The 22,654-nt window shown below is 43.0% G+C and overlaps 1 protein-coding gene across 3 annotated transcripts in view; it reads left to right on the top strand.

Moving 5' to 3' along the window:
* kcnq1.2 (potassium voltage-gated channel, KQT-like subfamily, member 1.2) overlaps positions 1-22,418 on the top strand; it is a 161,650-nt gene extending 139,232 nt beyond the window's left edge. For all 3 annotated transcript variants that reach the window (XM_046395368.1, XM_046395369.1, XM_046395366.1), the window contains one exon: positions 20,154-22,418. In XM_046395368.1, the coding sequence (XP_046251324.1) occupies positions 20,154-20,300 (147 nt within the window). In that variant the 3' untranslated portion in view covers positions 20,301-22,418. The remainder of the gene's footprint in view (positions 1-20,153) is intronic.
* Positions 22,419-22,654: the final 236 nt, after the last annotated feature.

The raw sequence follows: 22,654 nt of genomic DNA, 5'->3' as shown, positions 1-22,654 counted from the left end.
TATAATAAGCTTTACAGCTATTTGTGAAATTAAATGTTCACAAATTCAGAACACATTTTTGTTACTATAGATAGAACAATTGTACAGTTGTATGGCTGTATTTAACATCAGCTATACAAAACTGAGATAAACAAGAAATAAGGATCCTGGTGAGCCAATGGAATTGAAGAGATGAAGAAAAGTTTATTGCTCTTAAACAATAAACAAAATCAGAGAGCCGTTTCAGTGAAGAAAAGTAGTTCACCTACTAACACATAAGTAAGAAGGAAAGGAAAAAAAACATCCAGACACTCCCACTGCAGTCTCTCTGAGTGTCCCTCCCTCTCTCCTCTGTACTCAGGCCCCAGCAGAGTGGTGATTCAACACTGTGCTTTATAGCCCAGAGGGACCAGGGGCCTTAATCTGATACTGGGCCTCTTAACACACACATAAAGTCAGCACATCCCTCAGCCTGGTGAAAACAGTCCATTTTACTTCACCTTTACGACAATAGTGCAAATCCAAATAGGCCATTTGGATGGAGCTGTGGAGTGATTTACCTCATGTGAAGAATATTTCGATAAGTCAGGGCTCTAGTCCTGTACTTTGGAGGCCTTGCTCAGGATCACTTCACAAATGAAGTTCTGTGCATTCACTCCCGTCATTTGTGCTCTGTTCAATATTACTGAACAGCAGCAGTCAAATCTTTGATGTGAACCGATTTCAGATTACCAATGAGACCATGAAGTGTAAGCCAAGAGATTTAGTTTGCAGTCCTTAGGGATGCCGTGTTTTGCTGTGTTGTTGTTTACGTCTCATTGAAATGAATGGGGAATATGCATGTTTTAGTGACTGAATGGATGTCGGATTGCTGCGGCAGTGCATGGATGTTATTTGGAGGTTTAATTCACAATTAATGGAAGCCTGTTGCCCTCCTGTATGTGTGGATGGGAGTTTGACTTTGTACGGCTGGTTCTTTAGCTGCAACATCCATATTTGAGGCATTATAGTCCATTACATACTCATGGATGCAAACAGCGGCTCGACTGGTGTGCTGAGTCATACAAGTACAAGGTGGTAATTCTAGTTTTGTGTGTGTGTGTGTGTGTGTGGAGGGTGCACTGCTACTCGCTCTCAGTAATTTATGTGCACAAATGACACCAACATTAACCAACTAAATGAAAGCGTAGAACAGGGAAGAACCCTTTTAGGTTAAAGATTGTTCCTCGCGTTTGGGTTTTAGGGGTCTAAACATCACACTGGCCTCACTTCCATTTTACCTCGACAAGCTATTTGACTGCTAAGTATAGGTTTAGGTATTTTGATTCTATAAAGGTTAAAGGGTTTGTTTCTGTTTGCTGCCACAGTGAACTGAAATATTTGTGGCTCCCCTGAGGACATTCTCCTCCCTGCAATGCTAAAGATGACTTTGACCTTGACAATTTAAATACCAAGAGAGACGGCACCGGGAGACATTTTCCCCTGTCTGAATTATCTCCATGTTTTGGATATGTGACATACCTTCAGAGACCTAAAGTAAACAATTTTGTTCTAATCACAGGCTTGAATCCCTTCTTGCAGTTGTTCAGTGTTATCATGTCATGGAGAGTGTTGCATTCTGCATGATTTCTCCGTCTTGCACTCGTGTAACTGCTCTGGGTGTTACTTCTGTGGAAACACTCATTTACTGCAGTACTGTGAAGTATTGCAGGCATAGGAAGAGCTTATAGAGAGGATAGTGGATTGGTGGGTGTCATAAATATGACCCTATTAAGTAGCCACAACTGGCAGCAGGGTTAAAGCATGTCATCAACTATCACTCCATCACTGCCCTCTGCTAACTGCTCAGCTAACTGACTAACTCCACAACAAATATCAGAATTTGCTGCCACAAAGCCCAGGTCAAGAGGCCAGTGAGACAAACAAACCCTAGTCTGTCTTTCTGTTTGGACAAGGATTTGTTCCGGAAGAGCCTTCACTCTGTCTTCCTTCCTGAGGTGTTTATTTGCACTTGGGCTCCCACCAGCACCTCAGCTGTTTACAGTGTTTGTTTGAATCGTTTCTATTTTATTTTAAAAAAAAAAATTGTTTGGACAATGCTGGTTTGTTTCTTGACCTATAAATATTTCTAAGCAGGCAGCCGGATAGACATCCTTCCCATCATTGGAGGTCAACCAATTAACCAAAGGAAGCCATTGGTCCAGAGGGTGTTTTTATTTGCATCATAGCCGTGTTTCTTTTGCTAATAGCTGAGGATTCAAATGTGACCTCACCGGGCAAACAAAGTGTAAAAATATCACAGCCACTTCTATTTTCTGTCTAACAGACTGGTCTGCACGTTATTTCCTTTTCTATTCTTCTATCCTACTTCTTCTAAGCTTGGGAGATCAATTTAAGTTTTTTTTTTTTTTTTTACATTTGGACAGTTGAAAAGCTAGTGTATAATACATTTATCCTTTGAATATAAAGTCTAGTATCTTGATGTTATAACACATCTCTTCCATCTCCTTCCTTAGTTGTTGTTTTATTACTGACTAATTTGTTATTTTTCAAGCTGACACTATCAAATCACTATCATTTGGTCATGCACAAAGTATTAGTTATCTGGATCTTTAAGAAGTTTTGCGATTATAATCTTTAAAGTCCCCTGGATAAGAGCCAATGTAATTCCCTAAAATGAAAATGCAAATGAAAAGGGGGGTGTTAAATGGAAGAGATTACTCCCTACTAATTAGAATGACTCATCTCTGCCTGAATCAGCAGCTATGCGGCTGAGCTGCTCGCAGATTGAAAGCTTAGCTGGTGACACTGTACTCTTTGTCTCGTCCCCTCCAGTCCTCTCATGTGATCGACCTCCTGTCGAAAATCAACCCGTTTGTTCTTCGATTGGAGAGCATTAGAGATGTAAATTTTAAAGACTCAGAAATATTACATGATTATAGGTATCCTGCACTGCCGACGGACTGATGTTTCAAATTTTAGCTGAAATGTACATGCGTGTTGTGATGTGATTTCATTCTTCATCAGTTTTCCATTCTGATTAATACTTTCATTGTCTCAGAGAACGAACAGAAATGCCCTTGTCTTCTGTGTGCACATTCACAACCACCACCGGTCTTGTAGCATCCTCCCAGGTATTGTGCTGAAGATTGGGTAGAAGTGCTGGCAGGAGTGGTCCGGATGTTAGGGGCTGGCTCCAGAGAGGTTAATCAGTGTCAGAGCTCAGACCCTTCAGCCTTGTTCAGAACCAGCAAAGCATACAGCTCTCTGTTTTCACAATACACCCTCGCCGCCATTAGTACTGTGTCACCAGACAAGGCCTTGTGTGTGTGTGACCGCGTGTGTGTATATGTGTATGTGTGTGTCTGCAGGAAGAGTTTCAGAAATCAGGAACCTCCATACACACACCTACGTACTTACGCATTCAGTCACATGAATTCACCCACACCCACGTTTGAGTCTCATTAGCCACCTCCTGACTCAGGGTGTATTTTGAGGAACTAGGGGTCATTGGAACCCTGCTTACTCATGCCTGGAAGTGACAAGAAATTCCCTGGAGGCATTTCCTTGAGGGGAAGTAAGTGAACACATTTGGAGGACAATACTAATCACATAATGGCGTTTTTAGTGTAAGTCTGAGTAGGGTAGTTATGTTTTGTCAACTTCACCGTGATGTAATGTTCTGCAAAAACACTTTCCTGTCCATTATTCAACACCAAGACTCAGGAACAGAAGGGGAGATTGTGACAATATTTCACATTCATTTGGATGCTGAATTGGTGACAATAATCATGGGTGTTTACCTTCAAATGTGCTAATTGTATAAATCTTAAAAATTAAATTAAAAAGACCACATGTTTCTCGCTTGAAATTGTTTGCTGATATCATTCATTTCAATATAGTGATAAATATAAATCATGGATGTAAACTGTAACGTAACTTGTAATTTCTAATTTCATACATTACAGCCATTCACATTTGAAGCTGTAGTCTGTTTTTGGGAAGAAGTTCAGAACTTTCATTTTGTACTGTGTCTTTAAGTTTACCTCAGACAAAACATAACTCATAGCTGGATTTGTGGTGAAATATACTGCAGTAAAAAATATATAATCTGCTGTGATTATTCTTTATTTTTACTGTCATTGTTGGCTTTTGTTTAATACAATTTTGAGCAGTAGATCTTTGCTAACATTTTTGCAAGAGATTTTATCTTGGTTTGGACAATGTTGATGACCACTGGATTAAGTTTGTCCCAGTTTACAGAAAAGTAGCGCACAAAAGTATTTTCGGCCTGATGGGTCTGAGCTAGCGAAGATCACAGTGGAATATATCGTCTTCGCGCGGTTGCTTCTGCCTGAGTCATGATGCCTGGCGCGGCATGATAATGTGACCTCAAGTGGCGTGATGTGTGACACCGAGCTATTCCCTCTATTATAAACCACAATCTGTGAAGAGGAGTGGCATTCAGCCACCATTGCCCAACTTGGGTGGCTTCCTCTCCTTTCTCATTGCATGTTTTCACTTCGGAGAAACTGCACAACATCAAATTAACCAAGTCTTTTTTCCACACTAAGTGATGAACACTCAGTCATACATGTGGAAGTTTCATTTTCCTCCTACTCTTTTCCCCACATTTCCCCACAAACCTATTTTTTTTCCTCTATTTACTGAGCCCAAAAATAGACTCAGCTGGGGGGGGTATTACTCATGGCACACACGCTGCATATTTCCAGCATGTCCTGTAGTAACCGTGGCAGAACTAGCAGAACATGTCTCTTTACGTCTTCCACTCGCTCACAGTGGGTACAGTGTGCCCGTGTGGTGTGAATGTTAAAAATAGAAAGAGTTAACTCAGCAGAACACTTGAAAAGATTTAGCTACCTGCAGACATTTCCTGAACACGGCCACATTTCCTCCGCTCTTGTAGACCAGCGGCCATCTTAAGGCAGACTGTGATCTGTCGTGGCTGCTTCCTTTGCAGGGGTGAAAGACAGTGACAGAGGAGGTCACTTGAGATGGAGAAGCAGGGAAAGAGACAAGGACAGGGGCGGGGTAGGGTTTGATGAAAGCCTGGCTCTCTGTTTACTACAAGCTAAAAATACTACCCAGCCTGGTTTGCAGCAGGCATGAGGAGGAGGAGGAGGAGGAGGAGGAGGATGGGGGTGGTCGTGTAGTGTACATATGTGTGTCTGTCACCCCAAACCCAACAGCTGGAGGCTAAAAGGCTGAGAGGGGGTTCCACATCGCTGCAGGGGGGAACAACAGGTGGACAAGAAGGCGTGTGGTTCAGTGTTTGTACTGTACATATGTCTGAGTGTGTGTGCTGGCTTAAGGGTGTGTGTGTGTGTGTGTGTGTGTGTGTGGGACGGGTCTAGTCGACAAGCGTGTGCAGAAATCTGCGCTTGCAAGTGCATACATGTGCATGAACTGAAGACACTAGAACCCCTTCAACCTTAAAACCTTGATGTCACATAGAGCCTGTGTCTCTGGCTAAACCCAAGCCTGAATTGTCTTATTCATGCTCTCTAATCTATTTAAATCCCAACTGAGGCAGTGCCATGAATCAAAATTAATGACTGTGTTGTTGGTGCTGATGTTAAAGCTCTGGTATGAGTACTGTATCGGCCATTCACTGCAGCAGCCCGCTCACTAGGCCTCTATTTTTATGTGTGTGTGTGTGTGTGTGTGTGTAGGGAGGGAGGATAGCATGTGTGTCTTTCCCCACTACTCGCTTTTACCCTGATGACAAGAGGCAATTGGCCTTCTCAGATGACAGTGACTAGGTACTGTGAGGGCAATTGTACCGAGGCAGCTGTGCATCTCTCTCTCTCTCTCTCTCTTTCTCTCTCTCTCTCTCTCTCTTGCCCAAAATGAAAGTAGTTACTGATGTTGTGATTAAATACCTCCATGTTTGTGCAGGGATGATCAGATAAGGGATACCACGTAGGGTAGGCTACAAACAAGGTAAAATCGGCGGTCAACACGCTTCCCTCAGTCATTGTTGGCATACCTGAGATGCTGGACACACACTAAATGGCTGCACTGAAGCAGGAAATTGCGGGTGGACAGCAACGTGAGCGACAGTAAATGCGTCATTGCGAGCCACATTTTTTCAACATTTCAGGAAATATGTTGCAGACTCTAGGAAATTACCGTCCCTGGCCAGGAAACAGTGTGACAAATAATCCCTCATTGTGGTTTTAACACATTTTTTTTTTGTACAAATGAAACAAATAAGATACAGTATGTTAAATAGTAAGCCTTAAAGGTACAGGTAGTAATGTGTTTTGCAATATTTTTAGTCTTTGCACTGAGCTAAGCTACCCAAACGTTAGCTTCTTCATTTTGATGGAGCGGTACTGGTCTTCTCATAAAACTCTTGGCAGTAATATTAACAAGTATCATTTCCAAAATGTCAAATTGTTCCTTTAATTCTTTGAATTCATGGGTGTTTTCGTCAGGATCAGAAGTAATTCAGTGACTGCTCTGTGTACATTCGGTGCAAACAGGAACCATTAATAGATAAAGCAGCATGACTTTGCATGGTGCGAACTATCCATCCATCCATCCATTTTCTATACCGCTGATCCATCAGGGTCGCGGGAGAGCTGGAGCCTATCCCAGGGGAACTGGAGCCTATCCCAGTCGACTACGGGCCTACAGGACTGGTCACCAGTCAATCGCAGGGCCAACACACAAAGACAGACAACCACACACTCTCACACTCACCTAGGGGCAATGTAGAGTAGCCAATTAACCTAATGTGCATGTTTTTGATGATGGGAGGAAGCCGGAGAACCCGGAGAAAACCCACGCAGGCACAGGGAGAACATGCAAACTCCACATTGAAGGGCCCAGACCGGGATTTGAACCTGGAACCCTCTTGCTATGAGGCGACAGTGCTAACCACTGCACCACCGTGCCATGGTGCGAAAAAAAAAACAAACAAACAAAAAAAAACAGCTGAGCTGTTCACTGTACCATAAGCACATTGAAAACCAATTTCATTTATACTGCATCCTCCCAATTTAATCCATATTTATACCAATTTACGTACACCCACACACTCAACTACAGTGGCAGCTTTAAGGCCGAGGTAGTGAACAGAGGATATTAGGCCACAGTGACTGGCCAAATGAGTGGAATAGTTTCATCTGGTCTTATCAGTTTCATGTCTTGTTTTGTCTGCTGAGCCTGGCAGGCACAGTGTTGATCTTCAGGGAAGAATGTAGGGTCATCAAACAGAACTGATGGCGTTATTATTAAATTTGGCTCTGGAATAACACTAGACATCCCTGTCCACTGTAAATGGGAAATAGTCAGTCCAGCTCTCATTCCAGCAGCATTTTGTAATGCCACAAGGAAGTGGCTTCATTCAGATTTTCTAGCATTCTGCTCTTCGTAATTTATCACTAAATGATCACACTCCTGAGAGCTCCCCAGACCCGGTGACCTCTCCGCAGTTTCCCCGGACATTCTGACCAATCGTGTGCCTCTAAACACTTCCACTCGCCAAACGGGCGTCTCCAGTCTGCATAATCGTCCTCCTTTGCTTCCCTCCAACATTTGCAGACGGCATCAAAACATAATTCCTCAAAAAGCCAAGCAAGCGTCTCTACCAAGTGAGGCTCTCAGCTAACACAGCTTCTCATATCCACATCTTTGATGACGAAAAACAGCACCATAACAAAAACAAGAGGCTGAGTGGGTTGGGGAAAGATGCTATATTTGGAAACAGACGAGTGGGCGACAAGATGTTTCGTTCTCGTCCTGTGTCTCGCAGTTTTAGTCATCTGTCTGCTCCTCTCCTTCTCTCTGTCTGTTTGTGTGTGTGTGTGAGGCCAGCTGTGGTCATATAGTATAATAAGGCTCTCTATCCAAAATAATAGCTTTAATGCTGGATAAAAGGGGAAAGGGGGTTGGTTGGGGTCAGGCTGACTCCTGCGCCCAAGGATCAGCTGGCACGCCGTCGGGCCGTGGCACCAGGCGTAGGGCCACTGTCTGGGCAGGCCAGACAGCTGGCGGTAGGGGCGGGGGTTGGGGGGCACGGGGGATTCACACACACTATCTTTAATTCCCTCCACTGTACCCAGACAACCCTTGTTTACATTGTGTGTGTTGTATCATGTCTCCCTGATGTCTAAGTATCTGTGTGGTTTGCAGTTTGGATTAATCTTCGGAAAATGCAGTGAGTAATACTTGAGTGGGAGCTTGCCGAGTACTTGCAGTAGACAGCACTCAACATAAAGTTCAGATATATCATCATTTGTGACGACAGAGTTTTAACACTTTTGGATAGTGTAATTACAAAAATATGACAAACCTCTGGGTCCTCCGGGTCCCTTGTCCACGTTCTTGTACAACTGCCCCATCATTAAAGGGTGGGAGAACAACGTTTAAACACACAATGAAGACTAGAATAACATTTCGCTTTCTAAAAAAGTAACTTATGTTAGGCTATATCGTGTGTGAAGTCTGGACCGATCACAGCAGAATATTTTACGCTGGCCCGGGCCCACGAGCAGGTCACTTGACGGAGGTCGTTCTGTAGCAGATGTTGTCCAGTTTCCAGCTGCAGTCTTAACTTCGCTTTACTACACAACATTCCCTGCCTGAGATCTTTCTTTAACCCTAAACAAGTAGTTTTGGTGCCTCGACGTAACCATTTCACGGGTGTATCATGTAGTAGGCATGCCTTGTGGTGACTGTGAGTCAGATAGACCTACTTGAGGTGAGCTAAACAGCTAAACTAATTCATTATTATGGTACAACAGGGATGGATTTAGAAAAACACCGAAAGAGGAGTCGCCACAGTCATGTCACTTTCCAGCTGTGTTAGAATGCAGATGCAGTCACTGTCTAATTTCATAGCTGCAAAGAAGCCAGGCAGTAATTTTCTGTCTCTGTATTGCCCTTGAAAGCATCTAGACCATTTGTTTTGGGACAGTCTTGTAAAATGCTTCCATCTTTTTTATATAATCGTAAACTGAAATTCAGTGGATTCGGTTTTGGACTGTTGGACAAAAGAAACAAGAAACCCAAAGACTTTGGTTTAAGTTCACAGAGCTCATTACGGCATTTTCCACTAGTGACTAAATAATCATTGAAAAGTAATTGTCCAATGAATCGATAATAAAAAATGATTATATGCTGCAGTGCTACTGATTATTTATACCGTATGTAAGTATTTCAGTTCCTCAAAAAACAGCACCATCTGTGATGTTGAGGGAAATTATTTCCTGTGCATAAGCCTCGATGTCATTATTCTCCATTTCAATAGTTGCCCTGAACCTAGACCAGAGTGCTGGCACGCCCCTTGTCATTTATAATATCAGGCTGACTGGCCTATTGATGATGAGAACAAAGCCGCAGTGTGGCCGACCTACAGCATTGGCCGTAGTAACATGGCACCTCCCCGGTGACTGATGATGCCACACTGGTTGCCACCGGAGCCTGGCACAGGATGGTGGGGGGAAGCGTGTGTGAGTGGGGGCTCATTTGGTGGCTGTGGCAGTTGGCAGTGAGAAGACGAGGGGGGGCAGGGGGTTCCTCATTCATAAAGACTCCCCTGTGTGAACCCCATACAAGGCCACACCCTGGATGCAAACTCGAACACGCTTGCACATTCATAAACATGCACATATGCTGCACTGCAAAGATATTTACAAAAAAAATATGCGGCCATGCTGCACGTGTCGCTGCCCTTTCACATATGGGGAGGTGCACATTAGTGTGTGTGTGTGTGTGTGTGGTTTGTTTTTTTCTTTTTCTTTTCAGTGGATGCGTGTGAGTAATTCAGCAGCACAGCAGTCTGCAGTTTTGTCCCGTTGAATCATTATTGCTTGGCTGATGAAACGGAGCTCGATGTCATGCCACTGAGCTGTTTATCAGCTCTGAGGAGACGGGGGAATGTAATCAAACTGTCCTGATTGAGTCATGTGACAGCTATTCGTCTTCCCACATTAGAGCCCACGATGAAGAAATATTAGTGTTTGGCCTTGTTGGATGTGTTGAAATTGTTCCGAGAAGAGAAGATGCCTGAAATAACTACAAAGTCCGCATGTGTGTACAAGCACACTCTTGTGTGTGTGTGAGTCTGTATTATTTTTATGTATTTATGTGTGTGTGTGTGTGTGTGTGTGTGTGTGTGTGTGTGTGTGTGTCATTGTTCTTATGTTCCACTTCTTTACGTGAACACAAAGTATTAAAATGTGTTTGCTGCTGTGTTCTGTCCATACTGGGGACCGGTTAGGACCAGGTCATGTCCAGCTGTCTCTGAGGACAAATGGTCCATCAAACAACTGCTTATTCCCTCCACACTCTCCTCTCACCCGTCCACCCTGCCACCCGTCCACTTAACTTGTTCAAACTTGGGTCCCACTCTGGGCTTTTTTAAATGGGTGTGATTAACATTTAGCAAATTATGATGAAGAATTAAATTACCATAATAATGGAATACAATTAGACATTAGATTGTTTCTGTTCAATATATGATATTTAAATTTTACAGATACAATTCCTCAACAAATACAGTTTGTATAAATGTTCTGGTTTGGTATTTATGGTAAATATTTCCATCACTTTTTTATTGTAACAGCATGTTCTTGCTGTAGTACTTAGAGCTTACTTTTTCCTCCACGCAGGGGAGTGAAACCTAAAAGCATTCCCTCACCCACGCCCATATTCCTCTGAGCTGACAGCAGCTTCATCTCTTGGCAGCCTGCTCATAATTCATCTCTTCTGGCTTGTTTATACCGCTCATTTATTTTGTTTGCAGTAACATTTCCCTGACCCTCACATCTCTCAACGCGAAAAACTGAAAAACGTTAACGCGCCTCCAACGTGACATCAAAGCTTCTCCCTCACGCCAACGCTCTCTTTGGCTGTTTCAATTTATGGCTTTTTTTTTTTTTTCACAACATGAAAAGACCGTCAGAGTTTCCCCGCACGTACATGTGTGCATGGACACACATGGACATACACTACGACTTGGACGTGCCCACGCATTCACGTATGCACGCACACTTTCTTCTCTCTCCGCAGCCTCACGGTCGTGTCCAAACAGAATGATCAGTAAATCAAATAAAACACCCACAGTGTTTCAGGGAGAAGGAGTGTGCGTCGGACAACGGAGAGATAAAAAGGAGGAGAAGAGAAGGAGAGGAGGAGGAGGAGGAGGAGGAGGAGGAGTGGACATGGGGGATTGTACGTCCTCGTGAAAGTAGCCCTCAGAAACAAAAGCAGCTTTGAGTGCGCACCCACTCAGAAGAGAGATTAGCTGGTACACCCCCCCCCCCCCCCCCACCCCCCATCCACCCACCCACCCCCAACACACCACCACCGCCACCTCCCCTGCAGAAAAGAGCTTTGGCTGCAGTTTAGCGGCACGTGGCACAGCCCTTGATACTTATCATGTGCGTCAGGTGCTCTCCCTCGATTTCCTGTTCTTTAAAACATAACCACCATTTCCCTCTTTCACTCCCTCCTTCTTCTCCTTCACTCAGTCCAGAACTAATCCATCCACACCGCTGTCATCCAGCCTTACCCTTCATTTCATCTTCCTCTCTTCCTCTCTCTCTCTCTCTGTACATCTCTTTCTCCTTTTTTTTTTCTTTTTTACAAATACAAAGAACATATTGTATCTGCCAGCGTTAAAGTGAATCCATTCTCCCTGGCAGTGGCCCGGCCCGTGGTGAATCTGAGCCGGCTAGCTCTGTTTTCCAGCTGGCACAGAGGCTGCTGGTAGAGCGGGTTGGTTGCTCGTTGGGTTGGTGAATCTGAGTCCAGCTGACACGTTGGTTTAGGACTCATTCACGCGGTCTGTCGTTCTTGCTCTCCCCCTTTCTCATTCCGACTCAACTTGGAAAGCATGACCCCAGTTCGCCTCATGTGAAGCATTTTTTAATGTACCCTTAAAGGATACTGGTTAAAAGCTTCATTTTCACTACAAATTGCTCCATCCATAAACTTTGGCAATTTCAAGAGCTTCTGAGAAGTGAACTAAAGAACACTGAAGGATACAAATGGGTCACACGAACACACCAGACAGACGTTTTCACACATCCGTTGCATTAGCTGGTCTTTAGCCCTTTAGAGAGCAGAGTGGAAGAACATTTTCAGTTTAGTTTTGTGGAAAACACACACACACAAACATACACACAGCTTGGAAATATCCAAACTCAGGACTAATAATTCCTAATAATAACAATACCCTTTCACTTTCATGTGGTCTCACATGCAAACACACACATAACCCAAAACACATTACCAAAGTAGCTCACTCTTTCATGAAAGCTGATATAAACACACAGTGACACAAACGCATCAATAATGAGATGCTATCGTATTTCATAATCATGGTTCAGGCTTGGAAATTGAATACAACCCCACACACACACACACACACACACACACACACACACACACAAATATGAAAGAGCCCAAAAGATGAGTCAACACACTCACAAGGCAGCAAAAACAAACTGTTAATAAAGGCCACCACAGCTTTTTGAAGTTTGTCGGACTGCCCTGCTCCCCCGTTTTTCTCCCCCCTCCATCTTTCATCTTTCCAACCATTCACCTCCTCCTCTGGCCTCTCTTAATTGCTGGCCCACACTTTTCAGAAAACAATCGTGTGTCTTCCCGTCTGTTTGTATTTCTTTAATGTTGGTTGGCCGTGCTGTTTGCTTTTTCTTCTATTTGCATCACATCTTAGAGCACTTTAGTCATCTTGTGCTTTTCTTCTTAAGATAAGGCTGTGAGAAGACCGAGCGACTGTGCGTTCACTGCAAACAGTACAGTGTGCATCCGTATAGAAATATCTGAAGCAAACTCCCCAGCTCTTGTGAAGATGATTATGAAAGCTTACAGCTAATGTTCCTGTAAAGAGATAAGAGACACCAAAATGGGTCACAGATGTTCATCATTTCCCAGATCTCTTTGAAAGCACCATGCAAAATCTCAGATATTAGAAAACTGTAGCAGTTTTTAAGTTAAAATGTGAATAACCGTAAATAACATGCAGCAAAGTCTGGCAGATTTTTGTAGCAGGATGGGAAAGTCATCCTAAATCATGCAGTTACTGGGACAAGACTTTAATTTGTAAAACACACACTGAGAATCAACTGAGCCCAGCAGCTAAGTGGTAATGACATGACTCGCTGACGAGATTCAAAACAAACTTCATTGAATTAAGTGTGATTATGCAACTGCATTGCCGATCCTTTACCTCACATGTATTTAACTGGTGTCAATTTAAGAGAAAGTTAATGCTGTTTCCAGAACAACTGCCATGTTTTCTCAGTTTTGAAAGACAAACTGAGGAGAGGATTCATCCAGTCAGCTGAATGGTCTGTGCTGATGCGTCAGTGAAGGAGCAAACTCAACTAATGCAACTCAGTTGACTTTCAAAACACAAGAGCCCTCTACAAACTTCTGGAAGCGCTTCCCTTTAGAAGTAAAGGTGTTGTCTTAAGGCATACAAGTAAATGCCACTTCTCAGGTGTGTTGCTCTTTGTGTGAACTCCTGCAAATAAACCTGGAAGCAGCTGCGTTGAATTTAGTAGTTTTGATGATGCTCTTCAGTTAAAACTAATTCCCTGCCAAATGTGGTCAACACATCAGTGGCCCTCTGACTGTCCCGGTGGTGTGTGTGTGTGTGTGTGTGTAGCTGAATGTCTGTGTGAGAGTGTGTGTTGGCGTGTTAACTCTCTAACCTCTCTCCCGGAGACAAAAGCCACTAGTGTCCGTTTCAAATTTATTTTCTTTTTGTCTCCTTTTCCCCTTACTCTCTCTTCCTGGCCTCTCCTTCCCTCCCCTCATCCCTGATCTCCATTCTCCATTCATGCGGCCCTGTCACTGCGATGATAATGATGACCTCTGTGTAATGCTAGCTTGTTATTGGCCCACCAGTGAGGCCCGTGTGTGCACCCTCTGTTGCTTTTTCTGCATTGACCATTGTGTTACGATCGAAATGCTGGACCTTGTGTGTGTGTGTGTGTGTAGGTGAAACACAAAGAGCCAGTATGGTTGAGCTGCACAGGGGATCTATGGAGAGGCAGAGAAATTCACCTGAACTGACCCTTTGCTGTTGCTGTTGCTATTACACTTTAGGTGTTATGGGAACAGGAGTGGAAAATAACTGGAAACTATCCCTCCACTCTGTTTTTTACTGGATATTTACCCAGAAATGCCTTATTTGTGTGACACTTATTTAAAAACATATGAAATACATATGAGTTTTGGTCACTCTGTGGTAGCGATGCAAACTTGAAATTCAAACACAAAATTATAACACAACACAAACAATGCAACTGATGTTTTATCACGCTAAAACCGTTGACATGGTGAATGTGCAGCTTTTTCATTTCTGGCAACTTACTCCTTTCTTTTTTGCTCTGGTTGATGAGCGGGTACTGCGCAATGCCTTCATCAGTGAGTTTTTGCTGAAAACAGATGATTGCTGTGGCTGAAAACAGGCTGATAAAAGTTGCCAGAATGATCCAAAACAATAAAGGTGGGGGCCGCAAACCAAAGCTAATGAGTTTAAATGCTCTCGGTAGAGTTGCAGTGTTGGATGAAGGCTCTCCGTGGGTTTGTTACTACAGGAGGCCCCCTTCCACATGGTAATTTGACCCATTGTTTATAGAAAAACTAGTGCAGTGCCCGTTCAAAATGTGCCTATTCGGAATGGGCCGATTGCTTGGCCTCTTGCTTATCCCAACTGCTTCACATTCAACACTGACTGCTATTAAATCATGAACATTAAAACTCTAATTAGTTGACCCCTCATTAGGCATAACCAGTGTCTATACAGCTCTGGGTTTAATGTCGTCTAGTGTTGGGCTGGGTTGAACTAACAATTAGTTTTTGTCCATTAATCAAGTGGTTCTCACACTTTTTCATATCAAGGGCCCCTAAACTGACACAAATTAGAATCCCATTTTGTCAGATTTTGTCCCAAGATTTATTGCATGAAAGGGTGATGAAGAAAATCTGAGTGAGGTGGAGCAATAGAACATAATCTGACTTTGAACAAATATTCATTCGGATTTGGTTGTCTGTGACCTCACAAATCATATTTTTAGCCATAACTCAAGAATTCTTATACTAATCATGACAAAATTTCACACAAATGATGACTTTTTATATACAATAGGTCGAAGGTCAGCTTCACCGTGGCATCATAATGTTCTGGAGAAACTCTTGATTTTCAGCGATGGCTTCACATCAGACGTATGAAAGTGAAGGGCACTAGATGTTTTCTGTTTTACCCATAACCACAGTTTAAAACCTTAGTCACTCAAAAGGCCTCAGTGGGCTATTAAAGAATTCCACTCCAACTGGAATGAACATTATGTGAGTCATGCCAGTGCCATGTAAGTAGACACAGTCATAACAAAGGTAAGAAAGAATGACAGTATGAAATCATCTGGTGTTACTCAGGTTGTAGCGACAGACCTTATGAGGTCCGGGTGGTGGGAGAACACGTTACACATTGATCGCGGCATGCAAGGACGTTGACCTGTGCAATTATTTTCTTCTTGTCTTATCTCTCTCTCTGTCCCAGCTCTGTCTCCATTGTCTCATGTAACAGAGCATTTCAATGACAGGAATCTTGTTTTGTTGAATAGCACGGCCCGGTTAGACGCAGATGCCAAGACATTCCTGGAGCTGGTAGTCTTTCCTTCTGGCAGCCCTGCTCCTCTGTCTCCTCCACTCTTGTATTTTCTCCTCTTCCTTTTTATTCGTTAGAACTCCTCAAGGTGAGAGAGGGCAAGAAATGGAGAAATATGTTTCTCTATTGCCCCTGTGTTTTTCTTTGCCTACGTGCTCTGTGTCTGTGTGTTGACTGTTAAAAGATGCATTCGCTCGCTAATCCAGCCAGGACTGTGCTGTTCTGTGTACATACCGGCCTTGTTTTCCCCGCCGAATAAGACGCACCACGACACCTAAATACCGCGCATTACATGTCAAGGCAACCACACACGCCCTCAGTCTACCTCATCCGGTATCTCGTATCCCTCTTGCATGTCATGTCTCCATTTTTCAGTAATCATGCGATGGTAGAATTTGGCCCAGAAATGCAGAATGATAGCAGCTCCAGGCTTTTCTCCAGGCCTGCTGACTCTCCAACAGATGGCAGTGTGAATTGCTCCAACAGCACAGGCCGGCTTGTGAAATCAGGTTCACTGTTCTGCATGACATTCACAGAAAAGAAGACACCTCTTCTCTTTTCTCCTCTTCTTTCCTCTTCTTCCTCTTGTCATCCTCTTCTAACTGGATGTTCCTCATGAACTGCCGCTAACACAACACACAGGAATACAAACGCGACACTTTTGTTTTCAATTTTTTTCACGAGATGAAATTAAAGCTTTGACTTTTTCATTGCGCACAGAAGGCTTTAATTTCAAATCTGTGCTAGTTAGCGCTTCTCCTTTTCAGAGGTAATCCATCCACCTGACGGGTGTGGCATGTCAAGATGCTGACTAACCAGATTATTGCACACAGGTGTACTTTGAGCTGGCCACACAGAAAGGCTGTTCTAACATATATAGTTTTATCATATGACAGGTGTGACATCTTGATGAATAGTTTCAAATATTTTCTGTTTAAAAATTTGAGTCCACAAAATAACTAAAGCTGTTAGATTCATCTGCTTGTAGTGTAATAAACAGCACAATATTTCCCACTTTAATTGATTTTAAGGAAGAAATTTGTGTGCGTTTGAACAATGCTTGGCCACACAGCGTTTGTGGAAAGTCTCCAGTGTGGTTTATAAAGCAAACCCAAATCTTGATGTATGATGTAATGTATCTCTTGTTTGTTCTTGTTTTTGGACTGGCTGCTTACATTACAGTACTGTATGCTGCAGCCTCAGTGTCTAAAAAAATACCCTGCAGTGATCATAAAGTTAATCTTATTTCATCTTATCATGAATTTGGTTTGAGTCCACATACATAATATCAGGTGTGGTCTGTTCTGAGCACCAGACATTCACTACACCAGCCGTTAACATAATATATTTATTTTACTGTTAGGCTGGTGACAGGCTCATGATAACTTTAACTCAGTTGTTTACTCACATCAGTTCTTTATTGGTTTTGTTCTTGCCTAACGTCTCTGCTGCAGCTCTTTAGCCACAGGGTGACTCCTTGTTTGTTGTTTGCTAGGCGGCAAACAAGTGTGTGTACATGTTGTACGTGCATGTGTTTGTCTACTTGTATATGTCTCTGTTTGTTGGAGTTTATTAGACAGACAGCCCCAGGGGAGGACAGGAAGGTGTTCCAGGAAGGGTGTTCCTGTGTGAACAGGAGCTCTGTGTCCTCCCCACCGTTGTCTCCATGTCCCCACTTGGCTCCTGCAGTGACTGGAAGTTCATGAACTACAGGTCAAAGAGCAAATATGCTGTACATACTGTATCTGTGCTGCTTGGTAAAGCTTTCATGGTGAATTAAATGTAAAACTATCCATTTCTGTACCCACACTCCCATTTTAAAATGCCTTTGCCACCAAATATGAGGACTTTCCACTTTTTTACTTTTTTAAAATAACTTCAGTATCTTTGGGATTGGGATCACTTGATGGACAAAACTAGCAATATCAAGATATCAAATACAGTTCTGTGAAATTTTTATTTGCCCCTGCTGGGGGGCTTTTATTTTTTTCTACTATTTTGGGGTAAATTACAGATTTAACAACAAATCAATTTCTGTATACATCTTGGATTTACTAAGGAGAAAATTTTAGACAAAGCGGCTGTACTTAAAAGCACCAGCCGTTTGGACACATGTCTGACTTGGACAAAGTCAGAAGGACCTGATCAGAGCTCAGGGAAACCCCTGCTGCCGAAATGTCCGTCCTGCTTGTGACTGTCCCATGTGCTGTCTGTGGTCAGAGGGAGTGTCGGGGACAGCTGGAGCATCACCTGTCACTGGATCACATGCATTTATATGACACAGCAGGCATGGGGACACCCAACTCCAGCATTTACACTCTGCACAGGGTGAACAAAAAAAAATAAAAACAAAACTCTTCCCAACACAACTTCCCTTCAGTAAACACAATGACAATTACAGAAGAATTCTAAAGGCAACATATAAGTAAAACACATTAAACTAAAGTAATTTTCAGCTTAAAGTACAAAAATCTATATAGCAGCTGCAAGAATAGCTTCAAGCAGACTGTCACCAACAGTCTGTGGGAGCACAAACAGTCGAGTCATCAGTGCTGACAGTTTCAACAAATGAATTGGTATTAACTATCCAAAAGTCATGTGGTTCCAAAATGAAAAACAGAAGTTTCTCTTTCAAATGCACTTGCTCCTCTGATTTGTAGTCACACCATCTCTTTGCCCACATCCAGTCCAGAAACACACACACACACACAATGAGACATACTCTTTCAACACGCAAGCTCACAGTCACCAGCGGCACATTCGTAACCATACGCTTGCACAATCTCGCCCTCTCACTTTGCATCTCTCTCCCCCTCACATCCATATCCCAAAAACACACACTTGTGTGTCTCATCATGTTTTTGTTGTCTCCTGGGCCACTCCTTTTAGACACACTGCAGGAGGAATTCCTGATCCATTTTAAGCTCCAACGAGAATGTTGATAAGTCCGTAGATTACTGCCCAACATGTTTATGATAGCCTATTATTCTCTAAGCTTCATCCGGGCCCAGCGCGTGCTTCGTCTACTTAGTGCAGCTATTTAGGTCATGGTACAATCTCAGAGGAAAGCACTGTGGATGGTGAAATACCAGCAAACCTCAGCAAAACTGGTGAACAGGAAACAATTCTTGCCCTGTCAGGCTGGAGATTTCTGATCAAATAGTTACTGTACAGTCAATCTTTAATTCACAAAAAATACATCACAGCAAGTCAAGCCAGTGCACATGAATCTGTTTTAGCTTTAAGTGGACATGCACACAACTTCAAAACATACAGTTTGGAGTAATAAAATTGCAAACAAATTAATTCATCAGGAAGCTAAGGTTCATGAGCCATTGCTCAGTTGTTTGTAAACTGTGATCAATGGCGTGATGAGATGTCGTTTCATTCTTCTCTGTGACTCACTGATATTTCAGGTTTATGCTTCCTACTATGGCACATATTTCAACAGCAATAATAGCTGCTAAATGTCCCACTCTGCCATAAAAATGTCCAGGCCGTCAGGCACACACAATAAAAGATGAGGACAAAGAGGGACCATATGCGTAAGCCTTAAGTGAAAATGCCATTGATGTTAACTATCTCACTGTGCCCTGCCAGATATACCGCAGTTGGGCCGGAGTCGTTCGCTATCAGTGGCTAGTAGAGACAGGAGTCTGAATCTGTCTGTTGTGCCTGCTGCGTGAGATGTTATGGCTCTTTGATGTGCTTTGCTGTTTAGGCTTTGATTTACAAAGCACAATCTTTATCATTTTCCATGGTTTCTTGAAGCCATTTGAGCCATCAGAGTCTATTGCTTTGTGAGTGTGTCGGTGTGAGTGTGTGTGTGTGCGCATGCTGTGTAAGTACTTAAAAGGGGGGAAAAAAAGGGAAAAATAAATAGGTACAGAAGTAAAACTGAGAACAAGGCCGTGAAGACATAGCAAATCTCTTTGAAGTTTCCAAAGTGTGTGCAATAAGTCTGCTCGACTACTTTTTTGTGGTTGCGAGTGTGTCTGACTGTATTTGCCTGTCACCAGACAGTCTGTTGTCTGTTTACCTCTTTCACTCAGGTGGAGCCACTCATCTGTATTCACACCATGGTTAGGCTGACTGTGCCCTGTCAGACATGTTGGGTGACACACCTGTGTTTACAGTTGGGAAAGCATGTAAACAACAGCGGGTTGTGTGTGTGTGTGTGTGTGTGTGTGTGTGTGCACGCACATCGGTCTGCCAACTCAGTGATCATATAGCTCAACAGCTTTTGTAATGAGTGACTCTATAGCAGGTAGACGGCGACTGGCAGACTAACGTGTCATTATATCCCGCACTGCTCTGTCATTGGGCTGGCAAGTGTATTAAAGAGGCAGATGGTTACGAAACAAAGGCAGAGACTCTCTGACATTCTTTGATTGTTTCATAATGCAGGTCTACACTGTACTTACGTTCAGGGAGTTTACCCCGGAGGCATTCAGCTGACCTAACCTGTTTGCCTTTTGTCATTTTGTGTTAAATCCAGGTCCATCAGATGGACCAGAAAATGGACTCAGTCCTGCGGATCCTGATGGAGCAGTTTCCACCCCAGCCAGAGCTGACGTCCAAGCCCTCCATCCGCAGGGTGACCATTCAGAAGCGTATGGGTGCCAGCATCGACGAGGGCCCCTGATGTCACAGCGACAGGTCGCACTCTGTATGATGACATCATCACCAAAGGAGAATTAAAAGACCAGGACTTCACATAAATAGCCTACCCCACCCCACAGAGGGGGGGATAGCCTGCAAATAATAAGGGGATCCAGTCTTCCAGAACCCCCTCCCTCTCTTACGTTTGAAATTCTTTTTTTTTTTTCAAAATTTCATTTTTTCAATGACTTTTGACCACCGAGAAGAGAACAACTTTTTTTTTTTTTTAATATTTTTTTATTTATGTTTTAAACAGTATAAGACAGACAAACAAACAGGTGAACAAGTAAACAAACAAAGAAACAGTGGCTCAGACATATACAAAGTACATTGATATAATAAAAGTAGATACACAAAGCAGGCAGAAGGGAACACTTGGTGGGGCCACAAAGAAGAGAACAACTTTTAACTGTCCACTTTCGACGGTGCTCTGGGACATGCGGGCAGGAGTACCACTGAGAGTGAGATTGATGTTGTGGAAAGAAGGCTGACCGAAGTCTTTGCTTCTGATGGTTGTTGGCCTTGTTTGGGTCTTCTTTGCTTGTCTAAATGTGGCTTTCCCTCCTACACTAGCATTGTGAGCCCCCAGTGTTTCCCTGAAACCCGCAGTCATTGAAGCAGCAACACACTCCATGAATTTATTTCACTACATTAGCCTCATAATCACACATCTCAGATAATGTTAATTTATGTGTGGCCTGTCACTCAGCTGCATTCCTCCACTCTAAATATTATTCCAAAGCTAACTAATCCAGTAATGAAGTCATAATGCAATCAAAGCACTCAAGTTCCCCAAAGACACGGAGAAAAACTGAGAGTCCAGCCGTGGCAGAGGCATTCCTCAAATCCTTCTGATTATCTTGGCACCGTCCACACCCAGTACACAACAGGGTTATTTCCATAGCCACATATCCATCTAGCCTAACTGTACTTTGGCTGTGGTGGGTGTTTGTTAGTAGTGATCAAATAACATGAGGAGGGAAGGGCAGATTATCTGTTGATGTTGACCCGCATTAGGGACCAGAAGAAGCGGAGTGAAATAGATGTGTCTGGGGCAGCTGGCTAACATGGCGCTGATTTACAGCAATGCTGAAGCTAATAAAAATAGCCAAACTGCCATGACAGGGCCCAGTGCTGTGTTACAGGAATACAGACCAAAGTTATGCTGTGGACTTTCAGTTTGCTCTAAGATTCCCGTTGAGAGATTTCATATGCATATCAATCTAAACACTTTTAGCAGCACCACTGCTTGCAGCACCACTGGGGCCCTGCTTAATATCCTCTATTACCCTTTTCAGGGGGCTCGCACTGCTGTGTGCAATTTGAAATAAATTTGCCCCATTAAAGCTCTGATTATTTTTTCTCTCCAGAGCTAATTAAGTGCTGAATTCCTGGTAAGGGGAGATTACTCACTGTGAGCGACTAATGAAAAGAAACACTGGAAAATGTGCAGAATTTAAACAGTAAGCTTTGAAGAGCAGGCGCACTAATTCTGTGTGAAAGGTTTGGAAATATCGGCCTGCCACCGAGAGCACACGTTTGAAACAATAAGACAATGCTCTCACTTTGTTCCCGGGTTCATAGTATTTATCTGACAGAATGCTGAGGCATGTAGGAAGTAGAAAATAGAGAATAACTCAAATATGTAGCTACCGTATGAAAGGCTTCCCATAATTATACCATCCACATTCCTAAAAAGACGGATGCACATATGAAGGAGGGGTGAAAAAAGGAAGGGGAAAGAGGAGAGGCTTTCTCTCTGCACTGATTTATATTTTCATATTTTTTGCAGTGGTTAAAAATAGCTATTATTTATCTCACATTAAATAAAGTGGTTGTATTTTAAAGGGAATCTAACTTTGTGACAGACCTTGATACATGTGTCTGTCTGTCCTCCTGTACAGTTTTATAAGAGTTGTAAATAGAAACATTGCCTTACTGTATTTATTGTCATGTGGAAGGATCAACCTGGAACATCTCTGCTTGTTGGAGTGATGAGAAACACAGAGAGTGAGGCTGCTGTTGTACAGATGGATGGAAATGGTTGTAAATGATATTCATGCACACCCTCTGCACTGTAGCTCTGCTGTAAATAATAAAACTCCATTTCATTACACTCTGGCCTGCTCTCTTGGTTTGGGAGGAATTTGATTACCAGCTCATCTATTCCATAATTTGCTTTCATTGGAGGGTGAAACCTGTCCTATAGATTTTTGGGGCCGTTTCTTCAAATCTTGAGCCGAGCTGGGTCAAGGTAAGACATGGGGTGGAGATTCCGTCCAACTAAAATCTCCTCAGTTCATTTCTACTTTTTTTCACACTGCAATCACCACGAAC

Source organism: Scatophagus argus, chromosome 7, assembly GCF_020382885.2.
Source record: "Scatophagus argus isolate fScaArg1 chromosome 7, fScaArg1.pri, whole genome shotgun sequence".
NCBI lineage: Eukaryota > Metazoa > Chordata > Actinopteri > Scatophagidae > Scatophagus > Scatophagus argus.
Note: the sequence above shows the minus strand (reverse complement) of the source record. Positions and strands in the feature narration are given on the sequence as shown.